The sequence below is a fragment of the Nicotiana sylvestris genome, chromosome 2 (assembly GCF_000393655.2).
Source record: "Nicotiana sylvestris chromosome 2, ASM39365v2, whole genome shotgun sequence".
Classification (NCBI taxonomy): Eukaryota; Viridiplantae; Streptophyta; class Magnoliopsida; order Solanales; family Solanaceae; genus Nicotiana; species Nicotiana sylvestris.
The window spans coordinates 39393557-39416709 of NC_091058.1; the positions used below are offsets into that span (position 1 = coordinate 39393557).

The 23153-nt window shown below is 38.0% G+C and overlaps 1 protein-coding gene across 1 annotated transcript; it reads left to right on the forward strand.

Annotated features, from left to right (window-relative positions):
• Positions 1–10674: 10674 nt before the first annotated feature.
• LOC104241617 (transcription factor TCP4-like) lies at positions 10675–12166 on the forward strand. Its single transcript, XM_009796558.2, has one exon. The coding sequence runs from the start codon at positions 10858–10860 to the stop codon at positions 11956–11958; it is 1101 nt and encodes a 366-aa protein (XP_009794860.1). The 5' UTR covers positions 10675–10857; the 3' UTR covers positions 11959–12166.
• Positions 12167–23153: the final 10987 nt, after the last annotated feature.

The following is a 23153-nucleotide window of genomic DNA, read 5'->3' on the forward strand; positions in this document are numbered from 1 at the left end:
AATAAACCTCCTCACCCTCTCTTACTCGGTGGGGAGTATGAGAGAGCATGGCGAGCCAAATCGATGAACCTAGTCTCATACTGGGTAACAGTCATGGAACCTTGCTGGAGGCACTCAAACTGCCTCCGTAGGCCTCTCTCTGAGTAACGGGGAGAAACTTCTCCAGAAATAGCTGTGTGAACTGCTCCCAAGTCAAGGCTGGCGATCCGACTGGTCTCGCTAAGCAATAATCCCTCCACCAAGTCTTGGCGGATCCAGACAAGCGAAATGTAGCAAAATCGACTCCATTGGTCTCAACAATTCCCATGTTCCTGAGAACCTTGTAGCAGCTGTCTAGATAATCCTAGGGATCCTCAGTAGATGCACCGCTGAAAGTAGAAGTGAAGAGATTGGTGAACCTATCCAGTCTTCACAAAGCATCGGCGGACATAGCCGCTCCATCACCGGTCTAAGCTACCACACCTGAATGTATTGCTCCAACTGGATGAACCGCTGGAGTCTAAATCTGAGGAGCTACCTGCTCCGGAGTGCGAGTAGTAGGAGTCTGGGCCCCTTCTCTAGCCTGAGAGACGGCTGGTGCTACAGGAAGCAAGCCTGCCCGGGTGACACTCTCCATGAGGCCCACTAATCGGACCAGAGCATCCTGAAAAACTGGGGTAGAAATAAACCCCTCTGGGACCTGAGCTGGGCCCACCGGAACTGCTGGAGCCGGAACCTCCTCATCAAAATCAACCTAAGGCTCTGTCACTGGGGCTGCTACTCGGGGCTGAGATCTTCCCCTACATCGGCCTCTAACACGGCCTCGGCCTCGCCCTCTTCCCCTCGTGGGAGAGGCTGCTAGGGGCTCGGGCTGCTGAGTGGAAGATGAGGAAGCACGTGTTCTCGCAATCTGAGAAAGAACGGAGTAGAAGTTCAATTAGCATTGAGAAACAAAACCGCACGATAGGAAAGAATAAATGTGAAGTTTTTCCTAACTATGTAGCCTCTGGGGGATAAATACAGACGTCTCCGTACCGATCCCTCAGACTCTACTAAGCTTGTCTGTGAACTGTGAGACCTATGTAACCTAGAGCTTTGATACCAACTTGTCACGACCCGGATTTCCCATCCTCGAGAGTCGTGATGGCGCCTACTAATAGGAGCTAGGCAAGCCAAACCTTAACTACTTGCTACACTTTCATATTGCTTAATTTTAACAAACACAAGGCGATAACATGATAACAGCGGAATTTTAAGTAAATAGGCGAAAGTCAACAATTAAATATCTTAAGTCTACGTCTATTACAACTTTTAAAACCTCAAATACCCAAAACCTGGTGTCATAGTGTCACAGACTATCTAAGAGTTACTATATACAAGGTCTGAAGAAATACAATACACTATTTCTGAACAAATAGAAATGAAATAGGAAATAGAGATAGAGGGAGACGCCAGGGCCTGCGGACGCTTGCAGGTCTACCTTGGGTCTCTGAGTGGACTGAAGCAAGCCCTCCAACTACTGTCCAAAATCTGTTCCTAGATCTGCACACAGTGCAGAGTGTAGTATCAGCACAACCGACCCCATGTGTTGGTAAGTGCCTAGCCTAACCTCGGCGAAGTAGTGACGAGGCAAGGACTAGACTACCAAATAAACCTGTGCAGTTCATATATATATACAACGGAAAGAAATATAGAAATAACCAGTCAATGTAGGAGGGGGAAACATGCTGTGGGGGAGATAATAGTTCTGAATAGAAAGACATCAAGTAAGGAAAGAAAACAACATATCTAAAATATCAACAAGGAAGCAGAATTCAACAATTGCACGGCATCACCCTTCGTGCTTTTACTCTCAGCCTTACCAAAGCAGTTATATAATAAAAATGTGCACGACATCACCCTTCGTGCTTTTACTCTCGTCCTCACCAAAACAATCATATAATGAAAATGTGTACGGCATCACCTTTAGTGCTTTTACTCTCTTTCTTCACCATATAATCAATAGAATCGGCACGGAATGGTACGTCGTGCGGCACGACATCACCCTTCGTGCGTTATACTCTTTCCTCACAATAACAAATAATGCATGGCATTACCCTTCGTGCTTTAACACTTTTCCTCACCCAAACAACAATCACAAGCAAAGGGGCAAGGGAATAAACAAAATAGTAATAGAGATCCCGGCAAGGGAACAATAGTTAAACAATTAAATCCTGGCAAGGGAACAACAATTAAACAATTAAATCCCGGCAAGAGAACAACAAATAAATCAACAATAGCCCGGCAAGGGTGACAACATAATGATCTCTTCTCATTCTCAATTTTACTTCACAATCCACTTCACAACTCGAGCCAATGCTCTAGAGGTTCGATTATCACTTATACTCTCACAACTCATTTCACAACTCGAGCCAATGCTCTAAAAGTTCAATTGTCACTTATACTTTCTCAATTTTGCTATACAACTTGAGCCAATGCTCCTCGATGTTCATAGATCACAATTCTTTCCACAAACTTTATACAACAATTAGAAATCTTCACCAAGGCATGAATAATACAACGAAATCATGAAAATCATAATATAAGACCCACAGTCATGCTTGACACCAACGTATAGATACTCGTCACCATGCCTATACGTCGTACTCGACAAGAAGCAAATAGTAAATAGGATACAACTCCTAATCCCTCAAGCTAAGGTTAGACCAAACACTTACCTCGGTGCAACGAACACAATTCAAGCCTCAACTACCGCTTTACCTCTTGTTTCCACCACCAACTCGCTTGTATCTAGCCACAATTTACTTAATTACATCAATAAATGTTAAATGAATCAATTTGAATGCATGAAAATGAGTTTTCCAAAGTTTTACCCAAAAAAAGTCAAAATCACCCCCGGCCCCACGTGGTCAAAACCCGAGGTTCGAACCAAAACCCGATTACTCATTCCTCCATGAACCCAAATATATAATTTGTTTTGAAATCGGACCTCAAATCGAGGTCCAAATCTCCAATTTTTGAAAAACCTAGGTTCTACCCAAAACACCCAATTTTCCCCATGAAAATCTTTGATTTTAAGTTGAAATCATGTTAAAAGATGTTAATGATTGAAGAAAACTAGTGAAAAATGACTTACAATTGATTTGGAGAAGAAAGGTTGTTTGAAAAATCGCCTCTTATGTTTTTGGGGTTTTTGAAAAGTGGAAAATAACTTAAAATCTCGTCTAGTTATACCCCTCTCAGACCCCCTGTGCGGACCGCACGAAATGGATCGCGACCGCATAGACCTTCCTGAAGTGCTGCGGTCCAGTGCCCTGTGCGTACCGCACGAAATGGACCGCGACCACACAGGTCTCCACCGCGCTCCGCACGAAACCGACCGCGACCGCACTGGTCTGCTTCCACGGTCGCATATGATTTTGTGCGGACCGCACGGGCGGGTTCAGAGACCTGCAAACTTTTGGTTTTAAGTCTAAAACATCCCGAACCTACCCGAAACTCACCCGAGCCCTCGGGACTCCAACCAAAGTGTGCATACTAACTCAAAAATATTTATATGGACCTGCTCGTGCGATCACAACATCAAAATAACATGTAAAATCATGAATTAAACCTCAAAACTCAACATTTTCATCAAGAACTCTCAAAGTTCATAACTCTTCCACCGGAAGTCCAACTCATGCCAAAAAAACTCCGTTTTTTTTTACCAAATTTCACAGTTATCTTTCAAATACTATAACAAGTTTGTACCGAGCTCCGGAACCAAAATACGGGCCCGATAACAATGGTTTCAAACATTAGTTCTTTCTTTATTCCTTAGATAATTCAGTAAAACAATTTCTTTCAAAAATTGATTTTTAAGGCTTGGTACCTCGGAATTCATTTTCGGGCATACGCCCAAGTCCCATATTTTACTGCGGACTTCCCGGGATCGTCGGAACACGGATCCGGATCCGTTTGATAAGAATGTTGACCAAAGTCAACCATAATCAAAGTTTTAACTCTAAAATTTCTATTTCTCATATTTTCACATAGAAGGCTTTCCGAATATATATCTGAACCATGCACATAAATCAAGATAGGGTAAAAAGGGAGATTTTTAGGTCTCAGAACACTGAATACACTTGCAACACAAGTGATGACCTTTTGGGTCATTACACAACTAAAATGAGTTTGAATTAAGAATAATATTTTCAATTACAATATTATAAAAAATAATTATTATTGAAAAATAATGTTTAAGAAACTGAAATTTTAAGAAAGACATATTTTTTAAGAGATATCAACACACCAAATAAGAGTTCAAATAGTAGTAAAGAGTTAAGTCTTATCCAAAGTGTCATTCATTGTCTCAACATTTGATTGTTTAACCATAAATATGAGTTATTATTTTGCTTCTTGACTATTTTAGGATCCAATGACACCGGCAAGAATGATATCAAAAAAAATAAATAGAAGAAATGGTTAATTTTTTTCATGTAGTTAATATCCAATGATTATCTATATTTACTGAAAAAGTGTAAATTTTAAGATTATTTACATATAATCCAAATAAGTTAAATATTTAACATGATTAGTGTCCACGCATCCGCACGGGTACTAATACTAGTTTTTATATGAAAGGCAAATGTCTTGTTCTTTATTAATATTGGTGTAAACATCGTTGCGAATAAATTTTTACCATTCTAAGCGTGTGGATGATAGGAATCACGTGGAGGAGGGGAAAATGTACACAAAATAAATGTTTAAAAGCCTCGCGGGAAATACACATAATAGCTACATAAAAGTTCTTGATGAATCAACTAATTAAAAGTCAATTTTGCAAGCTGTTCCTCTTAGACCATTCTCAGCTTTTAGGCTGAGTAATGAAGGAAATGTTTATGTATTAAATTAGAGAAAAACAAATATGTAAAAGCACAATTCGCGACTAATAAAACTAGTACACTATTCTTGAATTTTACTTGAGAGACTCATTTTCAATATGATGATTAATTGAGTGGCTACGGTTAGCACCGACAATTTAGATAAAAAAAATTTTTTTATGCCTTCTCGTTGGGAAATTTATTCTTATTTTCAGATAAACGAATTTAATTTGTTTCGCCTATCTATTACTAATAAGTTCTTCAAGCACGTTGGGAAAACAAAAACCCTTTCTCGATTTTTCAGTATTCTCTTTCATATTGCAAGTGAAATTACAAAGCTCCAAATTAGTACTACTTTTTTGTAGTTTTCTGATACATGCAGAGTAAAGTACTGTAAACCTACTGAAAATTCCAAAGCCTTTTTTCGTAATAAAAGCATCTCTTTCATAATTTACAGAAATTAAGGCCCGTTTGGCCATAAAAAGAATTTCACTTTTTAAAGATTTCTTTTTTTTTTTTTTTTACTTTTTTCCGGAACTAGTGTTAGGTCATGAAATATTTTAAATTCAATTAACTTCAGAATTTTCCAAAAATTTAAAAGAATTCCAAAAACTATTTCAAAATTCTCACTTCATATCATATTCACAAAAATTCAAAAATATCTCCCAATTGTATTCATACACAACTTTAATTTTCAAATATCATTTTAGCTCGAAGAAGAATTTCACTTTTTCCGGAATTTCACAATTCTTATGTCCAAACACCCACTAAGTTTGCATGTCAAACAGTACTTGCCAAATAAATTTCTTACATTTAACACATCTTCAAGAGCTATTTTAATCAACTAACGAAGGATTCGTGATTCATAAATACACCTGGAACCCCTTATTAATATGCTAATCCAGCTTCATATTATGGAAAAGATAGTGATAAAAATCATTAACTGATTAAATTTCTATTAATTAGACATAAACCTTATGGTAATAATACCCTATCAATTTAAAATATATTTTACACAAATACATTGGAAGATTAATTTTTGGCGTAATGACTTCCTGGCCACTTAAACTTGTAGGGCTTTTAAAAGCCGATACATGAACTTGCACTTTTTCTATTTGAACACTCCAACTTGATGCAATAGATACTAATAAACATATTTGACCGTTGACTATGTCTATATGGAAGCGATGCAGCTGACATGGCTAAATTGTGTGCAAATCACGCTACAAAGGCGCGCGGATTGTATTATTTTTATTAGAAAAATATGAGAATCAAAATAAAATATAAATGAGACCAAAAAAGAAAAGAAAAAAAGAGACCTTTCCCTTTTCCCTTCTCTTTTCCCCTCCTTCCCAGTGTCTGACGTCTTCCCCACCAAAAAGAAATCGTCCATGCATTTTGTTGCATCCATTTTTGCTCTCTCGTTCTCTACAATACTTCCTTTTTCTCTCTATATATATGTAAATCTGCACCTGTATAATTGTATCTATAAATCTCTATTCTATTTATCTTTATCGCAACTATAACCTGCCACCGACCACCGCCGTTATTTTTTTTCACAGTGTTACTTTGACCCACTTTTTTTTTTGGCTTAAGATTCAGTTCAAGATTCTATAATTTTATGCTCATTTGCATGTCTAGTGCTGGAGTTATTTCTTTTTTTTTTTAGTTTCTTGGGGTTTATTTGATCTGGGTCAGTTGATTTGTTAACTGGTTTTTTCTTAGGGTTTTGGTTGATTTAAGAGTTGATTAATAAGATTTGACTGCTAAAAAGTAAAGCAGAGAAAAGAGTTTACAGGAGAGATAGCCGACAGTGATAGAGATGCCGGAGATGGTGGTGAGACAGAGGTAATCGAGGGTGTTGAAATTGGCAACAGTCTTAGTAAAAGGTGGGTTTCGATCTATAACTAGGTATTCCGGCTTTGCCAATGCTGTTATGTTTGTGTTCATCTTCCCTATTAGCAGCTACTCTTTTGGACGGTCGCCGACGACGGGACGCTAGGATGGTTTTTAATCGGAAAATGCAAGTGTCAGTAGTTGTATATGTTATCTTTGCTATAATTGTGGGTGACTGATTAATACAGGTGTCAAAAAAAAGTGAATGAATGGATGATGTGGCTATGCAAAATATTGAATTAAATCCATGTCAGCAGCAACTGAACAACACACATTATTACAAGTATTTATTAGTAGCCATTTTTTCAAGTAAAGGTGTTCAAATGGGAAAGCCAAGAGTTTATATATCGGCTTTACAAACTGATGCAAGTTTAAGTGGCCAGGAAGCCATTTCGCCTTAATTTTTTGTTTTTGTTGTTGAGAAAAAGGTGTTCACATGCTATAGTACTGGATGATAAAAGACCATGAAAAGATTAAAAGGATTCACGTGCTATAGTTGGTAATCAGAAGACCATGCACATGCACGCATGCAATTTGTTCCTGTACCTTGAGCCTAGGAGGGCCCTCATGATCAATTAAAAAAAATCTTTAATTTAATTCCCCAAGGTTATACTTGTAGGTTCAAATCTTAATATTTTTTTGAATCACCTTATTAAAATTTCTCGCTCGGCCGTGCATGCAACGCCTCAAGTATCAAGAAAAGAAGAGGGTAGAGGTCACTTTCATTTTCAGTAACCTGCTGAATTTACTACTGGCATACTGTAAACAAGGGACGCTTTAAACTTGGTGATGATTTGAGGCTAGTGTATTTCTCGCAAGCAGGTTAATTAAAGTAACAGATAAACAGTATTATAACTATTTGTACTGATGGTTGTGCAGTAAACACTCAATTTATGTCATAAAAAGTGAAATGTGAATCCCAAAGAGTAAAACGAATTAGCTCTTTTCCTTGTTGGAACACTGGATAATCAATGCTTGATTTCATGGTGGTGAGAGGGTTGGGGATGGCAGGTATAGTTGTATTTCATTATTTGGATAATGCAACCATCGTGGAAGTAGGAGGAGATTCAATGTTAACCTTAAACTGACAACAGAAAATACTAAAATTTACAAGGATTCCTTCAATTCTTCTTAATCCCAAGATATAGAAAAACAAATTTTCAAGATATTACTCCCTCCGGTTCATAATAAGTGACCAATTTATTTTTTTATTTTGGTCCAAAATAAGTGTCCATTTATATAATAAAAAAAAAAATTATTTTTACAAAATTGCCCTTATGTATACATATCCCTAAAAAGTTTTCTTACTCCTCACATTAAATATTTAATTAAGGGTAGTTTAGTCATATTAGGTATTTTGTATAGAATTTAGTATTTTCTTAATGGGCATGCCTAAAGCAAATTGGTCACTTATTGTGGACCGGAAGGAATAGAGAATAGTACACTTTACTCCCCCCCGGTCCACAATAAGTGACCAATTTATTTTTTTATTTTGGTCCAAAATAAGTGTCCATTTATATAATCAAGAAAAAATTCAATTTGTTTTTCCAAAATTACCTTTATGTACGTATCCCTAAAAAGTCATTTACTCCTCAGATTTGAGAAGAGAAGTAAGTGCTACTATAACTATGGTACAACATTTAATAAAGGGTAGTTTAATCACACTAACTATTTTTGTCTAAAATTTAGTATTACCTTAATGGGTATGCCCAAAGCAAATTGATTAGTTATTGCGGACCGGAAGGAATAATTAGTCTTTTTTTTACGGTTGTAGATTTCAAAATTTAGATAATCCGATTTGTAAGCTGAGACTCGAGAGTATGAGTTTTGAATACATGCTTATACTACAGGAAATAAAGTTTTCAGTATTCTGTGGTGACCTCTAGCTAGTCGCCAACAAAAGTAAGTTTCAACGGCGAACTATATATCGCTACTTCGAGCAGGTACCTACCTAAAATCTATTGTGGCGACTTGGCATTTACATTTGGTGGCGACTAAAAAGGTTGGCACGGAATATTATCATTGAAAACAAGTGTTAACTCTATTTATACTTGGTTTTTTCACCCATATAAAGGTTCTAAACATAAATTGTGAGTTATGTTGAACTTGTTGCACCCATCTGGTTCGCCGATGCTTTTTTCTCTCCCCCATTGCATAGACTCCTCGTTCCTTAGGCAAGCTACTGTGTCTTCGGGGGCGGATTTATAGCCTAATATATGAGGCACGTGAACTCATGGTCTTTTCGCCAAATTGGATATTTTATGTACATATTTTCTAAAATTGATCTAATATATATTATTTGTTAGCATCCATGCTCCAAAGGCCCTAAATTAATGGTGATGTTGAGTTATTTATTAGAGGAGCAGGAATCAATTCCCACTAAATATTTTTTTTTCTCCTTTCTTTAGTGGTGCACCCAGGCTATAAAAATTCTAGATCTGTGTCTTAGCAGACTAAGAGGCACGTTAGACCAATAATCATTATCGAAAAATGAACATGTAAGTGATGGTATTTCACGCAATATAGATAAGGAATGTTGTAAATGGTGAAAGGTGACAATAGTGAGTGTTTTTACCAAAAGTGCAACCTTATATTAAAAAAAGTAACGCATCTGTGCTTCAGAATTTACTGAGAACTAACCCTTTCTTTTGCAATGCTATGGGTGCCAAGAAGGAGACAAAGACTTGGGATACTTGTTGAGGGTGTGAAGGAGTAGTAACTGTTCATACTTAGAAATTATTTACGCTCTAATATAATTGGCCAAATACATATACAAGTCATTAAACTTGGCCCAAATTTTTATTTTGCCACTTTAACTTAGCCTTGTTCCATTTTGACCCTCTAACCCCATTTTTTTTGTTCCACTTTGACACAACTTTCGACGTAATAAATACAGGTTCAACTGAACCCATAACTTTCGACGTAAAGTGAAAATTTGTATGTAAAAATTCATTAAAATTGTAAAAAAAATAGATATAAATCCGTAACTTTAAAAATATAATGGGTTCAATGTTAAAAACATTAAAATTGAATCCATAGGATTTAAATTCTGGATCCGCCTCTACGTTGGGAGTATGAAATTTGGCTTAAAAATGGCTCTCACGCGCCTACAAGGGTGAGACAAATCACACATAGAATCTAGTCAACTTAATAGAACAAAAGAAATGGGGTTGGAGGGCCAAAATGGAACAAGGCTGAGTTAAAGTGCCAAAATGAAAAATTGGGCCAAGTTTAATTGGCTGTCTATGTATTTGGCCAATATAATAACAACAACAAACCCACTAGTTTCTCAAAAGTAAGGTCTGGAAATGGTAAGATATACATAGCCTTACGGTCTAATACAATACATTTCCAAAATCTTGGATCATTTATCCCATACAAAAGATGAAATTATAATCTTATAATCTCGGAATAACCTGTCTTTAACCAAACAAACCCCCTTAACCTTTAATCTCATGTTTCTGTGAGGAAATTAAAGTAACAAATGTACTATCGGTATCTTTTCCCTCTTGGTCCTACATGCATGAATTTAAAATGGTCTCTGTTCACACATACTCAAAAATTTGTTGTTATGTAGTATACTTTATCTGGCATGCATATATGGTAGGGTCATATTTAAGCAAACTGGGGGACGCACCTGAAAGTCCCATGCTCTTCTATACTTGTGTATTTGTGCTTGCTTTTGCTCATTCTATTAAAACATACAAACTGATTTCGCACAATTTTTTAACCTTACAGTTTGCTTATGCAAAGCTATACTCCGTTAGCTAAACCTATTTCCGTTTTGGTCCGTTCTAAAAATAGTGAATCCTTTCTAAATTTGGAAACAATTTATCTTAAACTTCCAATTCTACCATTAATGAGAAGCATTTATAACCACACAAATACTTTTGACCCGTTTTTGACTTGTTTAGGATCACAAATTCTAAAAGTCTTCATTTTTTCTTCAACTCCGTGACAAGGGGTTCATATAAATTGGAACGGAGAAGGACTACTATTTAAGGTCCCAAAGTCACAGTGAGTTTATTATTAAAGCAGTTGGCAAGTGCCTAAAAAAAACTAAAGAATCCAAAAGCTAGAAGAGAGGAAGGAGGAGAATACTTGGAATCTGGATCCTCCAATGAATCACCCGCTTCAAATATCAGAGGAAGAAGATGGATCATCAGAAGAAGAGGAGGAGGAAGAGGAAGTTTTTGAAGAAAATGGCATTGAGAACTTTCATAGTCATTGCCAAAACCAGCACTTACAGCAGCTGCCAATGCCACTCTGCCCAAAACCAACAAAATGGACTAATTTCACAACATATAAAGAAGAACTGAACAAAGTAACAAAATGTATGAAGCCAAAGAGAGCCAAACAAGATGTGATAGAAGTTCACAGAGGCCGAATTATTCGAGCCACGGGAAGAAAAGACAGGCACAGCAAAGTTTCAACTGCAATGGGTCCGAGGGACAGACGGGTTAGGCTTTCACCAAACACTGCAATTCAGTTCTATGATGTGCAAGATAGGCTTGGCTATGACCGTCCAAGTGAGGCCATTGATTGGCTGATTAAAGAAGCTAAAGCTGCAATTGATGCTCTTGGTAAGTTTCCTAAACTTAATGCCAAAATCCAGTATTCATTTGATCAACTTTTAGATGAAGGCTGTATAGAACAGCGTCCAAGATTTGGTCAACAAAATTATGGAATACCAAGTTCTGAATATGGAGTTCAGAACCACCAGCAGGAGGTGAATTATGGCATCCCAATTCAGAATGTGAGCTTGCTTTCATCAGCTGATGGTGCCATTTTCAGTGAGTTCCAGAGCTACCCACATGGCCATTTTCTCAATTTCCAGTCTTTTCAAGAAGACACAATCCTTTCCTCTGGTGGTCATCATGACAGCTTCTTAACCAGTTCATTTCCAATATATACCAATTCCAATTTGGAAATGACTAGATATAAAAGAAGTCTGAATGGGAATGTTGCCAGTTCAAATTCAGGAAATGGAGAGGATTATTCTTCATTCAGTTTATTAGCACATCATTTCCCATCAGTTTTAAGTGAAGACAAGGTCATTTCTCATAGGGAACCCCTTCAGTCCAGCTTTTTTCCTCTAATCAGTGGTGATCCATTGAGCACACAACTTCAGACCCTTTCTTATGATGGTTTGTCAGGGCAGATTTCAAGTGCACCAAGAATTCAAGGGGAAGAGGAGCAGGGCACATTTTCTGCTCTTTGACCCACGGCAACTGCATTACTCATTAAGACTTACTACTTTCCTTTCCAGATTCTTTTTTGACTTTTTTCAGGAGCTGAAATTTCTGCTGAGTGGACCGACGTAATGCAGAATTTCCTATATTATTGTCTTTCCTATATTGGGTACGAGATGTTTATCCAAATTATATAACCCTCTTGTCTCTAATTAAGCTTCTTTTTTATTTTTGTAATTTTACCTCAATTGGATGAGCAGCACCTCATCAAAAGATCCATAATCTCAATTTGGAGGGGGCACAAGAGGCGAAGAGGAAATAATAAAAAATGACAAGGCTTAAATTAAAAGCATTAATAGTTTAGACCTAAGGTAAGAGAAAGAAGAATCCTTGAATTAATGAAAGGAAGACAAAGATGCGAAAAGGGGGTTATGTATTTGGTCTTGTAGTTGTCAAGCAATCAAATCAAAGTGAGCAGTTCATATTGCTACTTAATTGAGTCCCGAACCTAATTGTGGTTCTTTTGGACTCAAAATACATTAATAGATGAAAAAAAAGTGATATTTTTATATATAGCGCCACAATATCTGACGCTATACATTAACAATAACGACACCGTTAATGTATAGCGCCAGATATTGTGGCGCTATACTCCTTTTTCCTGGCCCCACCAACAATTCTTGACTTCAATAATTCAAAAGCATATAGTGCCAACTTTTTGGGCGCTATATATATTTATATAAAAAAAAATCCCGGCTAGCCATTTCCTATATAAAGAGGTTAGGATTATATAGAAATTCATTCAAAAAAATTTTTAACTCTTGTTGAAACGTTTATTGTTGTTAAATTCTCCAACATTTTTTCATTATGTCTAAAAAGCGTAGAATAAGAGTTTCATTATATTGGGGGGGAGTGAGGTTGTGATGGAAAATAACTCTGTGGGCTACAGTTTACATGCTCAGTGTCATGTTAAATTGCCACTTACAATAGAGTACAATAAATTGATATCGTTGTTATGCAAAAAAATGAGTGTGAGGAAACGTTCAGTGATACTTAAAGTAACTGGAAGATATCCGTATTCCGTCACTCCGCAAGGAGTTGCTTTTTACTCGGAGTTTAACATCGACGATGATGAAACTTTGAGTGATTTTTTGAGGACTCCGGACGAATGCCGGGAATTTCTTGTAATCACAATGCTGGAGATGTACGTGAAGGTTGAAGCCGTTCTAAAAAACGAGGTTGTGCGTAGTAGAGATAACCCCCAGTCATTGGGTGGTTATTCTGGAACAGTTTTTGCCGGACAAGTTCCGGATGAAAGAGTTTTCCTTGATTTAAACTTATCACCGCCGGCGAATGAGCAGCGAGAAAATAATTTATACCCTGCTTTCCAATTCACAAAACGAGTGGTAAATTTCAATTTTCATTTGTGTTAATTATGTATATTTTTGGCGTATTGAATTTGTATTAACGCTCATATATTTAATAGGGGTACCGTCCGGATATGAATTTTACAAGTGGCCCATCCGGTAGTCATCACATAATTGAAAACGTCCATCATGAAATTTCATCACATTACGACTTGTAAGTGAAGTGATATAGCCATATGGAAAGCATTTATTAATTCAGTAGCTTATATTTTTGTTGGTTTTGCAGTGAAAACGAGCAAGTTGAACCACCCGTACTCACTCAATTGACCGAAAACGACGTATTACATCGGGATCTGGCAGATACACAGAGTGAGGAACATAACAATGTCGATGAATCCGGAGACGAGACACCCTTTTTATCGTGAGGATGGTGATGAGCAGAATGAGGAGGAAGGACCTGATTTGAAGAGAGACCCCCCTAGACGAAGAGTGTATGAGTCCGAAGTGTCGTTTCATTCAAGGGAAATTCCTTACATTGATAACTTGCCAACCGTGCCGGATGTGGAAGCTCTCACAAGGGATTTTGATAAAATCCGAACAGCAATGTGGGATGAGTCTAGACCAACGGTACTTGCAAAGGGGATGCTTTTTCCCGATAAAGCACGCTTAAGCAGGGCTTGTAAAATGAACAACGTAAAAGAGTGTCGTGAGATGCAGGTATGGGAGTCAAGTTCGATGGTATACAAGGTTGTTTGCTGCAGGTGGTTTTTGCCATGTAATTGGATGTTGCGTGCGACCAAGAAGAAGACAGGTATGTGGAAAGTGGGTAAATACATTCCCACCCACACATGCAAAATGGACACATTCAACGGGAATCACTTCAACTTGGATATTGACTTGATTTCTCTTGTACTTATTCCGCACCTCGAAGCGTCCATAAGGTATACAATCAAAGAGTGCATTACATCAGCCCACCAGGAATATGGCCATACCATTACAAAAATAAAGTCGGGCGCAAAGGAGCGTTTGAAATTGTGCACGGTAATTGGGATTAGTCATTTGCATCTCTGCCAAAGTACATGGCCGCACTGCAGAACTTTAACCCCGGGACAATTGTTGAATGGAAGCTTGAGCAGAGTTTGGGAACACCAGAATACATATTCAATTACATGTTCTGGGCTTTTAAGCCAGCAATTGATGGTTTTTTGCATTGCCGGCCTGTAATATCCATAGACGGAACTCAAGTCTATGGAAAGTACGATATCAAGCTATTGATAGCCGTGGCAGTGGATGCTAATGGACTGATATTTCCTCTAGCTTTTGCTGTTTGTGCCAATGAAAGCACGGAGACGTGGACGCTATTTTTGAACCACCTAAAAGAGCACGTTGTCAAATAACGTTAAGGTATTTGTCTAATATCTGATCAACACAGTGGTATATTAAGTTCTGTGGAGAACTTGTCTGCATGGCAAGAACCTTATGCATACCACCGTTACTATATGAGGCATTTTAAGGCCAATTTCTAGAAGGCACATCCCAACAAGGATCTACATGATTTAATGTGGATGGAAGCAACAGACCACCAACAGCATAAATTTCGGAGGCATATGGATTCTATCAGGCAAGAAGACGAGGCAGCCTATCGTTGGTTAATGCGACATGACCCTGAAAAGTGGACGTTGCATATGGATGGTGGAAAACGATGGGGAATTTTACTACAAACGTGTCAGAGTCCTTCAACAGGTTATTGAAGTCGGCAAGAGGATTTCCCGTCAGAGCCATGGTGCGGATGTCGTTCAAGCAGATGGCGGAGAGGTTTGTTGAACGGTCTGCAGCTACAACGGAATTGATGGAGAGAGGTGTTGAATTTATGCCAGTGCCGATGCAGAGATTTGAGAAATACAGACGGCGAGCACATTGGCATTCATTTTTTGCAGTATGACAACGAAATAGGTATTTTTGATGTTCGCACCGCTATCCATAATAATCGGGGTAATAATGTACATACCCTAAATGAATCAGCAAGGTTATGCTCTTATGGGAAATGGTCCATCTACCACATGCCTTGCTCACATGCCATCAAGTGTTTTCAACGTGTTGGTTATACGGAGACCAACTATGTTGATCAACAATATATTGTTTCCAAGTACCTAAACACATATAGTGGTCAGTTGCAGCCAGTGGGTGTTGAGTATTATTGGCCTCCGGAACCATTTAAAATGGTGTGTAACAAGTCCTATTTGCGTAAAAGATAGGTGCAAAAGAGAACACGCATACGGAACCAAATGGATGTTAGTGACACCGTTTATGCGCGCAAATGTGGTATATGCTCGCAAACATGACACGGCCGTCGTAAATGTCCTTCAGCTGGTTTGGGTGACAAAACTAATCAAGCTCGTGGTGGGTGTTGTTCTAGTGTACCTAACTACCCATGAGTTGATGTTGTAATAATTAGTTGTTATGTCTATGTTGCAAGATTTATGAAATAAAATTATGCTTGTTAACTATGATTTGTACTTTTCCATTTTACCTATTTAAATAATAATTTAATAAAATTATATGTATATTTATTATGTGTGTGTTGTCTTGTCGAACTGAAAAAGCTGACCAGCTGACATAAAGTTGTCTTGTCAACATCATGATATTTAACATGCAAAGTATAGCGCCATTAGATAGTACGTTATGTGTGTGTTGTCTCGCCTATAAATAACGGGCTCATTGTAGCTATTTTGTGTGCTCAAAATTTACTAAAAGCAAATATTTTATTAAAAGTAAGGTGTTTTTTACTAAAAGCAAATATTACACAAATGGCTCAACCGCTTCGTCCACCAAAGTGCAATTGTGGAAAAGCATGCTTGATGCAAAATTGTTGGGACGGTGGTGAAGTTGGACGCCGCTACTAGCACTGTATGAACCAGTTTTATAAGGTTCCCAGCGAACCTATTTGTGATTTTCAGGAATGGGTTGATGAACCATGTTATCAGGAATGTTACAGAGAACAACTGTAGTTTCTTCATAATATGTGTTTAAGACAACGGGAACATGAAAAAGAAAGCAATAGAATTATTTCAGACTTGAGGGCGAACCTGAAGGAGGTGGGAGAAGAAAAATGGAAAACACAATGGAATTGTGAAGCACAAAAGGTTCGTAAAAAAAATATAAACTGGAATTTGCGGAGGTGAAGGCAAAACTGAAAGAGGTAGAAGAAGAAAAAGAACAACTGGAAGAACGATTTAAGTGGTTGGAGCGGAGAATAAATAGCAACCGGGGCTAAACATTGGCATGTATGTATTTAGTGTATTTTTAATATTTCATGTATTTTTATTATGTTGGCCTGCTATGTTTGTGTTTGTGATTGTGTTTGTGTTGTAGTAATGTTTTCCTTGTTTGTTGTACTAAATTTTATTTTAATTGAAGTAGAAGTCAAGTTTAAGTGCTTGTGTTGTACTAAATTTTATTGTAATTGAAGTGAAAGTTAAGTTTAAGTGCTTGTGTTGTACTAAATTTTATTTTATGAAACTATCAAACGAATGGAGAACTAAAAAAAGTAATACGCATATTCGATTAAATATTGTTGTTAATGTATACGAAAATATTATTTACACCATGTTAATGTGTCCCGCATCCGGTGTGTCTCAATGCAGCCGCTGGCCTGAGGCGCATCCCCTCCCGCCCGGGTACGCTATCAGGATCATCATCATCAAGTCGTCTCTTTATAGCCGGATGCGGTGCATGATGACATGTATCGGTAGTGCTGTCAGCTCCAATAGAAGGCTCACTAGGTTCCCCTAAGTGTTCGAGAACAAGAACCCCTAAATAGAAGGAGCAACAACAGCCTCGTATATCGATGTACATCCACCTCCGCTGACTCGTCGGTGATAGTATGGTGGATATGCACCAGGTGTTCTCTAATGGGGACCAACTGTATACAACTGGACCCAGACGCTACCGCCTCATCCTCCGGCATGAAACCCGTGAGCATGTGCAACATATCCCAATATGCCTGTCGCGAATAATATCTCATGGTCGCAGGCAGTAAAACTGGCAAGCCATCAGCGGACAGGCCATATAAAATCTCAACGTCCTGGAGTGTGATGGTGGCCTCGCCGATAGGCAAATGGAAAGTGTGCGTCTCCGGTCGCCACCGCTCAATCAAGGCCATGAGCAAAGCATAGTCGAGCTGTATCCGGCCAATCCTAATAATCCTATATAATCCCATCTCCTCCAGGTAATGGACCACGCGGGGATGTAGAACGCGTGGAGGACTCAAAAACTCCCACAATAGATCCACTCTCCTAGCCTGGAAAGTCTGCGTAAGCAACTGTCCGTCCCATATATACTCGGATCTATGCTGGGGCTGTAGGGCTAATAGATCCAACGTCCGAGGGGCGGGATGTATAGTCGCATCCATGTCGTCAACTGAAAATTCAAATTTTTTAAAAACTTAATTGTACAAATTATATATATATATATATATATATATATATATATATATATATATGGGTTCAGGGCTCGATATTTTGAGGACCAATGACACCAAACTATCATTAATAATTATGTGTTTTTATTATAATTCCGTAATATCCATAGACGGAACTCATGTCTATGGAAAGTACGATATCAAGCTATTGATAGTCGTGGCAGTGGATGCTAATGGACAGATATTTCCTCTAGCTTTTGTTGTTTGTGCCAATGAAAGCACGGAGACGTGGACGCTGTTTTTGAACCACCTGAAAGAGCACGTTGTCAAACAGCGTTCAGGTATTTGTCTAATATTTGATCGGCACGGTGGTATATTAAGTTTTGTAGAGAACTTGCCTGCATGGAAAGAACCTTATACATACCACCGTTAGTGTGTGAGGTACTTAAAGGCCAATTTCCAGAAGGCACATCCCAACAAGGATCTACATGATTTGATGTGGATGGCAGCAACATACTACCAACATCATAAATTTCGGAGGCATATGGATTCTATCAGGCAAGAAGACGAGGCAGCCTATCGTTGGTTAATGCGACATGACCCTGAAAAGTGGACGTTGCATGCGGATGGTGGCAGACGATGGGGAATTCTTACTACAAACGTGTCAGAGTCCTTCAACGGGTTATTGAAGTCGGCAAGAGGATTGCCCGTCACAGCCATGGTGCGGATGTCGATCAAGCAGATGGCGGAGAGGTTTGTTGAACGGTCTGCAGCTGCAATGGAATTGATAGAGAGGGGTGTTGAATTTATGCCAGTGTCGATGCAGAGATTTGAGAAATATAGACGGCGAGCACATTGGCATTCATTTTTGCTGTATGATAACGAAATAGGTGTTTTTGAAGTTCGCACCGCTATCTATAATAATCGGGGTAATAATGTACATACCCTAAATGAATCAGCAAGGTTATGCTCCTGTGGGAAATGGTCCATCTACCACATTCCTTGCTCACATGCCATCAAGTGTTTTCAACGTGTTGGTTATACGGAGACCAACTATGTTGATCAACAATATAGTGTTTCCAAGTACCTAAACACATATAGTGGTCAGTTGCAGCCAGTGGGTGCTGAGCATTATTGGCCTTCAGAACCATTTAAAATGGTGTGTAACAAGTCCTATTTGCATAAAAGACAGGTGAAAAAGAGAACATGTATACAGAACCGAATGGATGTTAGTGACACCGTTTATGTGCGCAAATGTGGTATATGCTCGCAAACAGGACACAACCGTCGTAAATGTCCTTCAGCTGGTTTGGGTGGAAAAACTAATCAAGCTCGTTGTGGGTGTTCTTCTAGTGTACCTAACTACCCATGAGTTGATGTTGTAATAATTAATTGTTATGTCTATGTTGCAAGATTTATGAAATAAAATTATGCTTGTTAACTATGATTTGTACTTTCCCATTTTACATTTAAATAATAATTTAATAAAATTATATGTATATTTATTATGTGTGTGTTGTCTTGTCGAACTGAAAAAGCTTATCAGCTGACATAAAGTTGTCTTGTCAACATCATGATATTTAACATGCAAAATATAGCGCCATTAGATAGTACGTTATGTGTTTGTTGTCTCGCCTATAAATAACGGGCTCATTGTAGCTATTTTGTGTGCTTAAAATTTACTAAAAGCAAATATTTTATTAAAAGTAAGGTGTTTTTTACTAAAAGCAAATATTACACAAATGGCTCAACCGCTTCGTCCACCAAAGTGCAATTGTGGAAAAGCATGCTTGATGCAAAATTGTTGGGACGGTGGTGAAGTTGGACGCCGCTACTGGCACTGTATGAACCAATTTTACAAGGTTCCCGGTGAACCTATTTGTGATTTTCAAGAATGGGTTGATGAACCATGTTATCAGAAATGTTACAGAGAACAACTGTAGTTTCTTCATAATATGTGTTTAAGACAACGGGAACATAAAAAACAAAGCAATAGAATTATTGCAGACTTGAGGGCGAACCTGAAGGATGTGGGAGAAGAAAAATGAAAAACACAATGGAATTGTGAAGCACAAAAGGATCGTAAAAAAAATATAAACTGGAACTTGCGGAGGTGAAGACGAAACTGAAAGAGGTAGAAGAAGAAAAAGAACAACTGGAAGAACGATTTAAGTGGTTGGAGCGGAGAATAATAATCAACCGGGGCTAAACATTGGCATGTATGTGTTTAGTGTATTTTTCATATTTCATGTATTTTTATTATGTTGCCCTGCTATGTTTGTGTTTGTGATTGTGTTTGTGCTGTAGTAATGTTTTCCTTGTTTGTTGTACTAATTTTTATTTTTATTGAAGCAGAAGTTAAGTTTAAGTGCTTGTATTGTACTAAATTTTATTGTAATTGAAGTGGAAGTTAAGTTTAAGTGCTTGTGTTGTACTAAAATTTATTTTATGAAACTATCAAACGAATGGAGAACTAAAAAAAGTAATGCACATATTCGATTAAATATTGTTGTTAATGTATACAAAAATATTATTTATACAATGTCAATGTGTCCCGCATCCGGTGTGTCTCAATGCAGTCGCTGGCCTGAGGTGCATCCCCTCCTGCCCGGGTACGCTATCAGGATCATCATCATCAAGTCGTCTCCTTATAGCCGGATGCGGCGCATGATGACATGTATCGGTGGTGCTGTCAGCTCCAATAGAAGGCTCACTAGGTTTCCCGAAGTGTTCGAGAGCAAGACCTCTCAAATAGAAGGAGCAACAACAGCCTCGTATATCGCTGTACATCCACCTCCGCTGACTCGTCGGTGATAGTATGGTGGATCTGCACCAGGTGTTCTCTAATGGGAACCAACTGTATACGACTGGACCCAGACGCTACCGCCTCTTCCTCCGGCATGAAACCCGTTAGCATGTGCAGCATATCCTAATATGCCTGCCGCGAATAATATCTCATGGTCGCAGGCAGTAAAACTGGCAAGCCATCAGCGGACAGGCCATATAAAATCTCAGCGTCCTGGAGTGTGATGGTGGCCTCGCCGATGGGCAAATGGAAAGTGTGCGTCTCCGGTCGCCACCGCTCAATCAAGGCCGTGATCAAAACATAGTCGAGCTGTATCCGACCATTCCTAATAATCCTATATAATCCCATCTCCTCCAGGTAATGGACCACACGGGGATGTAGAACGCGGGGAGGACTCAAAAACTCCCACAATAGATCCACTCTCCTAGCCCGGAAAGTCAGCGTAAGCAACTGTCCCTCCCATATATACTCGGATCTATGCTGGGGCTACAGGGCTAATAGATCCAACGTCTGAGGGCCGGGATGTATAGTCGCGTCCATGTCGTCAACTGTAAATTCAAAATTTTTAATAACTTAATTGTACAAATTATATATATGGGTTCAGGGCTCGATATTTTGAGGACCAGTGACACCAAACTATCATTAATAATTATGTGTTTTTATTATAATTTAAATTCATATTTTTTAATAACTTAATTGTACAAATTATATATATATGGGTTCAGGGCTCGATATTTTGAGGACCAATGACACCAAACTATCATTAATAATTATGTGTTTTTATTATAATTTAAATTCATATTTTTTAATAACTTAATTGTACAAATTATATATATATATATATATATATATATATTTTTTAATAACTTAATTGTACAAATTACTAATTATGTGTGTTGATACAATTATTAACTTAATTGTACAAAGTTTGCATTTTCAACTACCAGTATAAGATACTTAAACAAAAGGAATTCTAAGCTAAAATACTACACATTACTACGCTACAAGGCTCTAAATTTTACTACGCTAAAAGGGTCTACATTTTACTACGCTAAAAAGGTCTAGATTTTACTACGCTAAAAAATAATCTAAACTAACCATAAACAACAAATAAATTTAATTGCAAATAAAACACAAAACGACATGAAAACATATATATATATATATATAAATCAGGATATTAATAGACAAATTTATTTTACAAATTTATATTTTTTAGAAAACACTAATATTAAATCCGGATAAATTTAACATGCTAGTTTTGAAAAAAAAAACACAAACCGAAATAGAACACATACAAATCAAATAATATGCATTATTATAAATGTTTCAACTTAAAATAAATTGAAATACCTCGATTTAGAATTTTCGAAAAGCAAAAAGATTGAAATTTTGACTCCGGAAGTGTGAATCAACAATAACACGAAGCTCTACTCGAATGTGGGACCTACGTTCTTCAAGTTTTATGTGTCAGGGAGACCCATTTTTTTTTAAATTGAGGGCAGAAGCGGGTATGGGGTGGGGGACCAAGAAGATAGGGGAAGGTTAAAATAATGGAGGATGAATCGACGAAGAAGACGGAGGGTTTAAAAAATATATGTATAGCGCCAAAATACCTGGCGCTATACATTAATGATGTATGATGTATGTATAGCGCCAGGTATTGTGGCGCTATACCTGGGCTTGTCAAATTTTACAGTATAGCGCCACAATACCTTGCGCTATACATTAACGGTGCCGTTACTGTTAATGTATAGCGCCAGGTATTGTGGCGCTATACATAAAAATGTAACTTTTTTTTACCACCTATTTATGTACTTTGAGTTCAAAAGAACCATATTTTGGTTCCAAACTCCTACTTAATTACCTTCAATAAACCAACTTTCTGGGGCCTTACTTCTTAGTAACACGGTCATGCTATGTGACTTCTTTTTCTCATCCTTGACTGTCGTTGAAGAAAAGGAAAAGATGGGTTAGAGAGAGATGCTCTACCTTCTCTCTAAAAGATCCCTCATCAAACTCCCCAAACCTACATAGTTTTTTTCCTCATCTTTTCCCCATCTTTCCCTAATGAACACAAAATAAGTAAACAACAACTTGAACCAAAAAGAATCGACCCTTAATGCCTTAACAGGAGAGAAGACCACCCAAGCATTAACAAATGAGCAAGAAAACCTCATGGTAACGCCAGGCTCTTCCCTCTCCATCTCCCCACCAATGGACATGGAAATCAGTAGAGATCAATCCCCAGGTGAACTAGCAACATGAGCAAATGACACAACAAACCCTATAAAGAGGATATCCTTCTTGGATACCTTAATTTCAAACAATATCGCTAACATTGAACCAGAGGGTAGCCAAGTTACAGTACAACAAAACATGGACTCCTATGAACCGGAAGATGAAACTGATAACTACCCTAACCCAGAGTTTTTCATTCCCATCACCTCGTCGGATAAGGAGCGTATATACAAAAACTGGACCAACGCGCTCATTATCAAAATGTTTGGCAGAAGAGTTGGTTACCAATTCCTCCAAAAAAAAAAACTACATGCGATATGGAGACCAACTGAAACCCTATCTCTGGTGGACCTAGGGTGCGACTATTACCTAATAAAATTTACTAAGGAA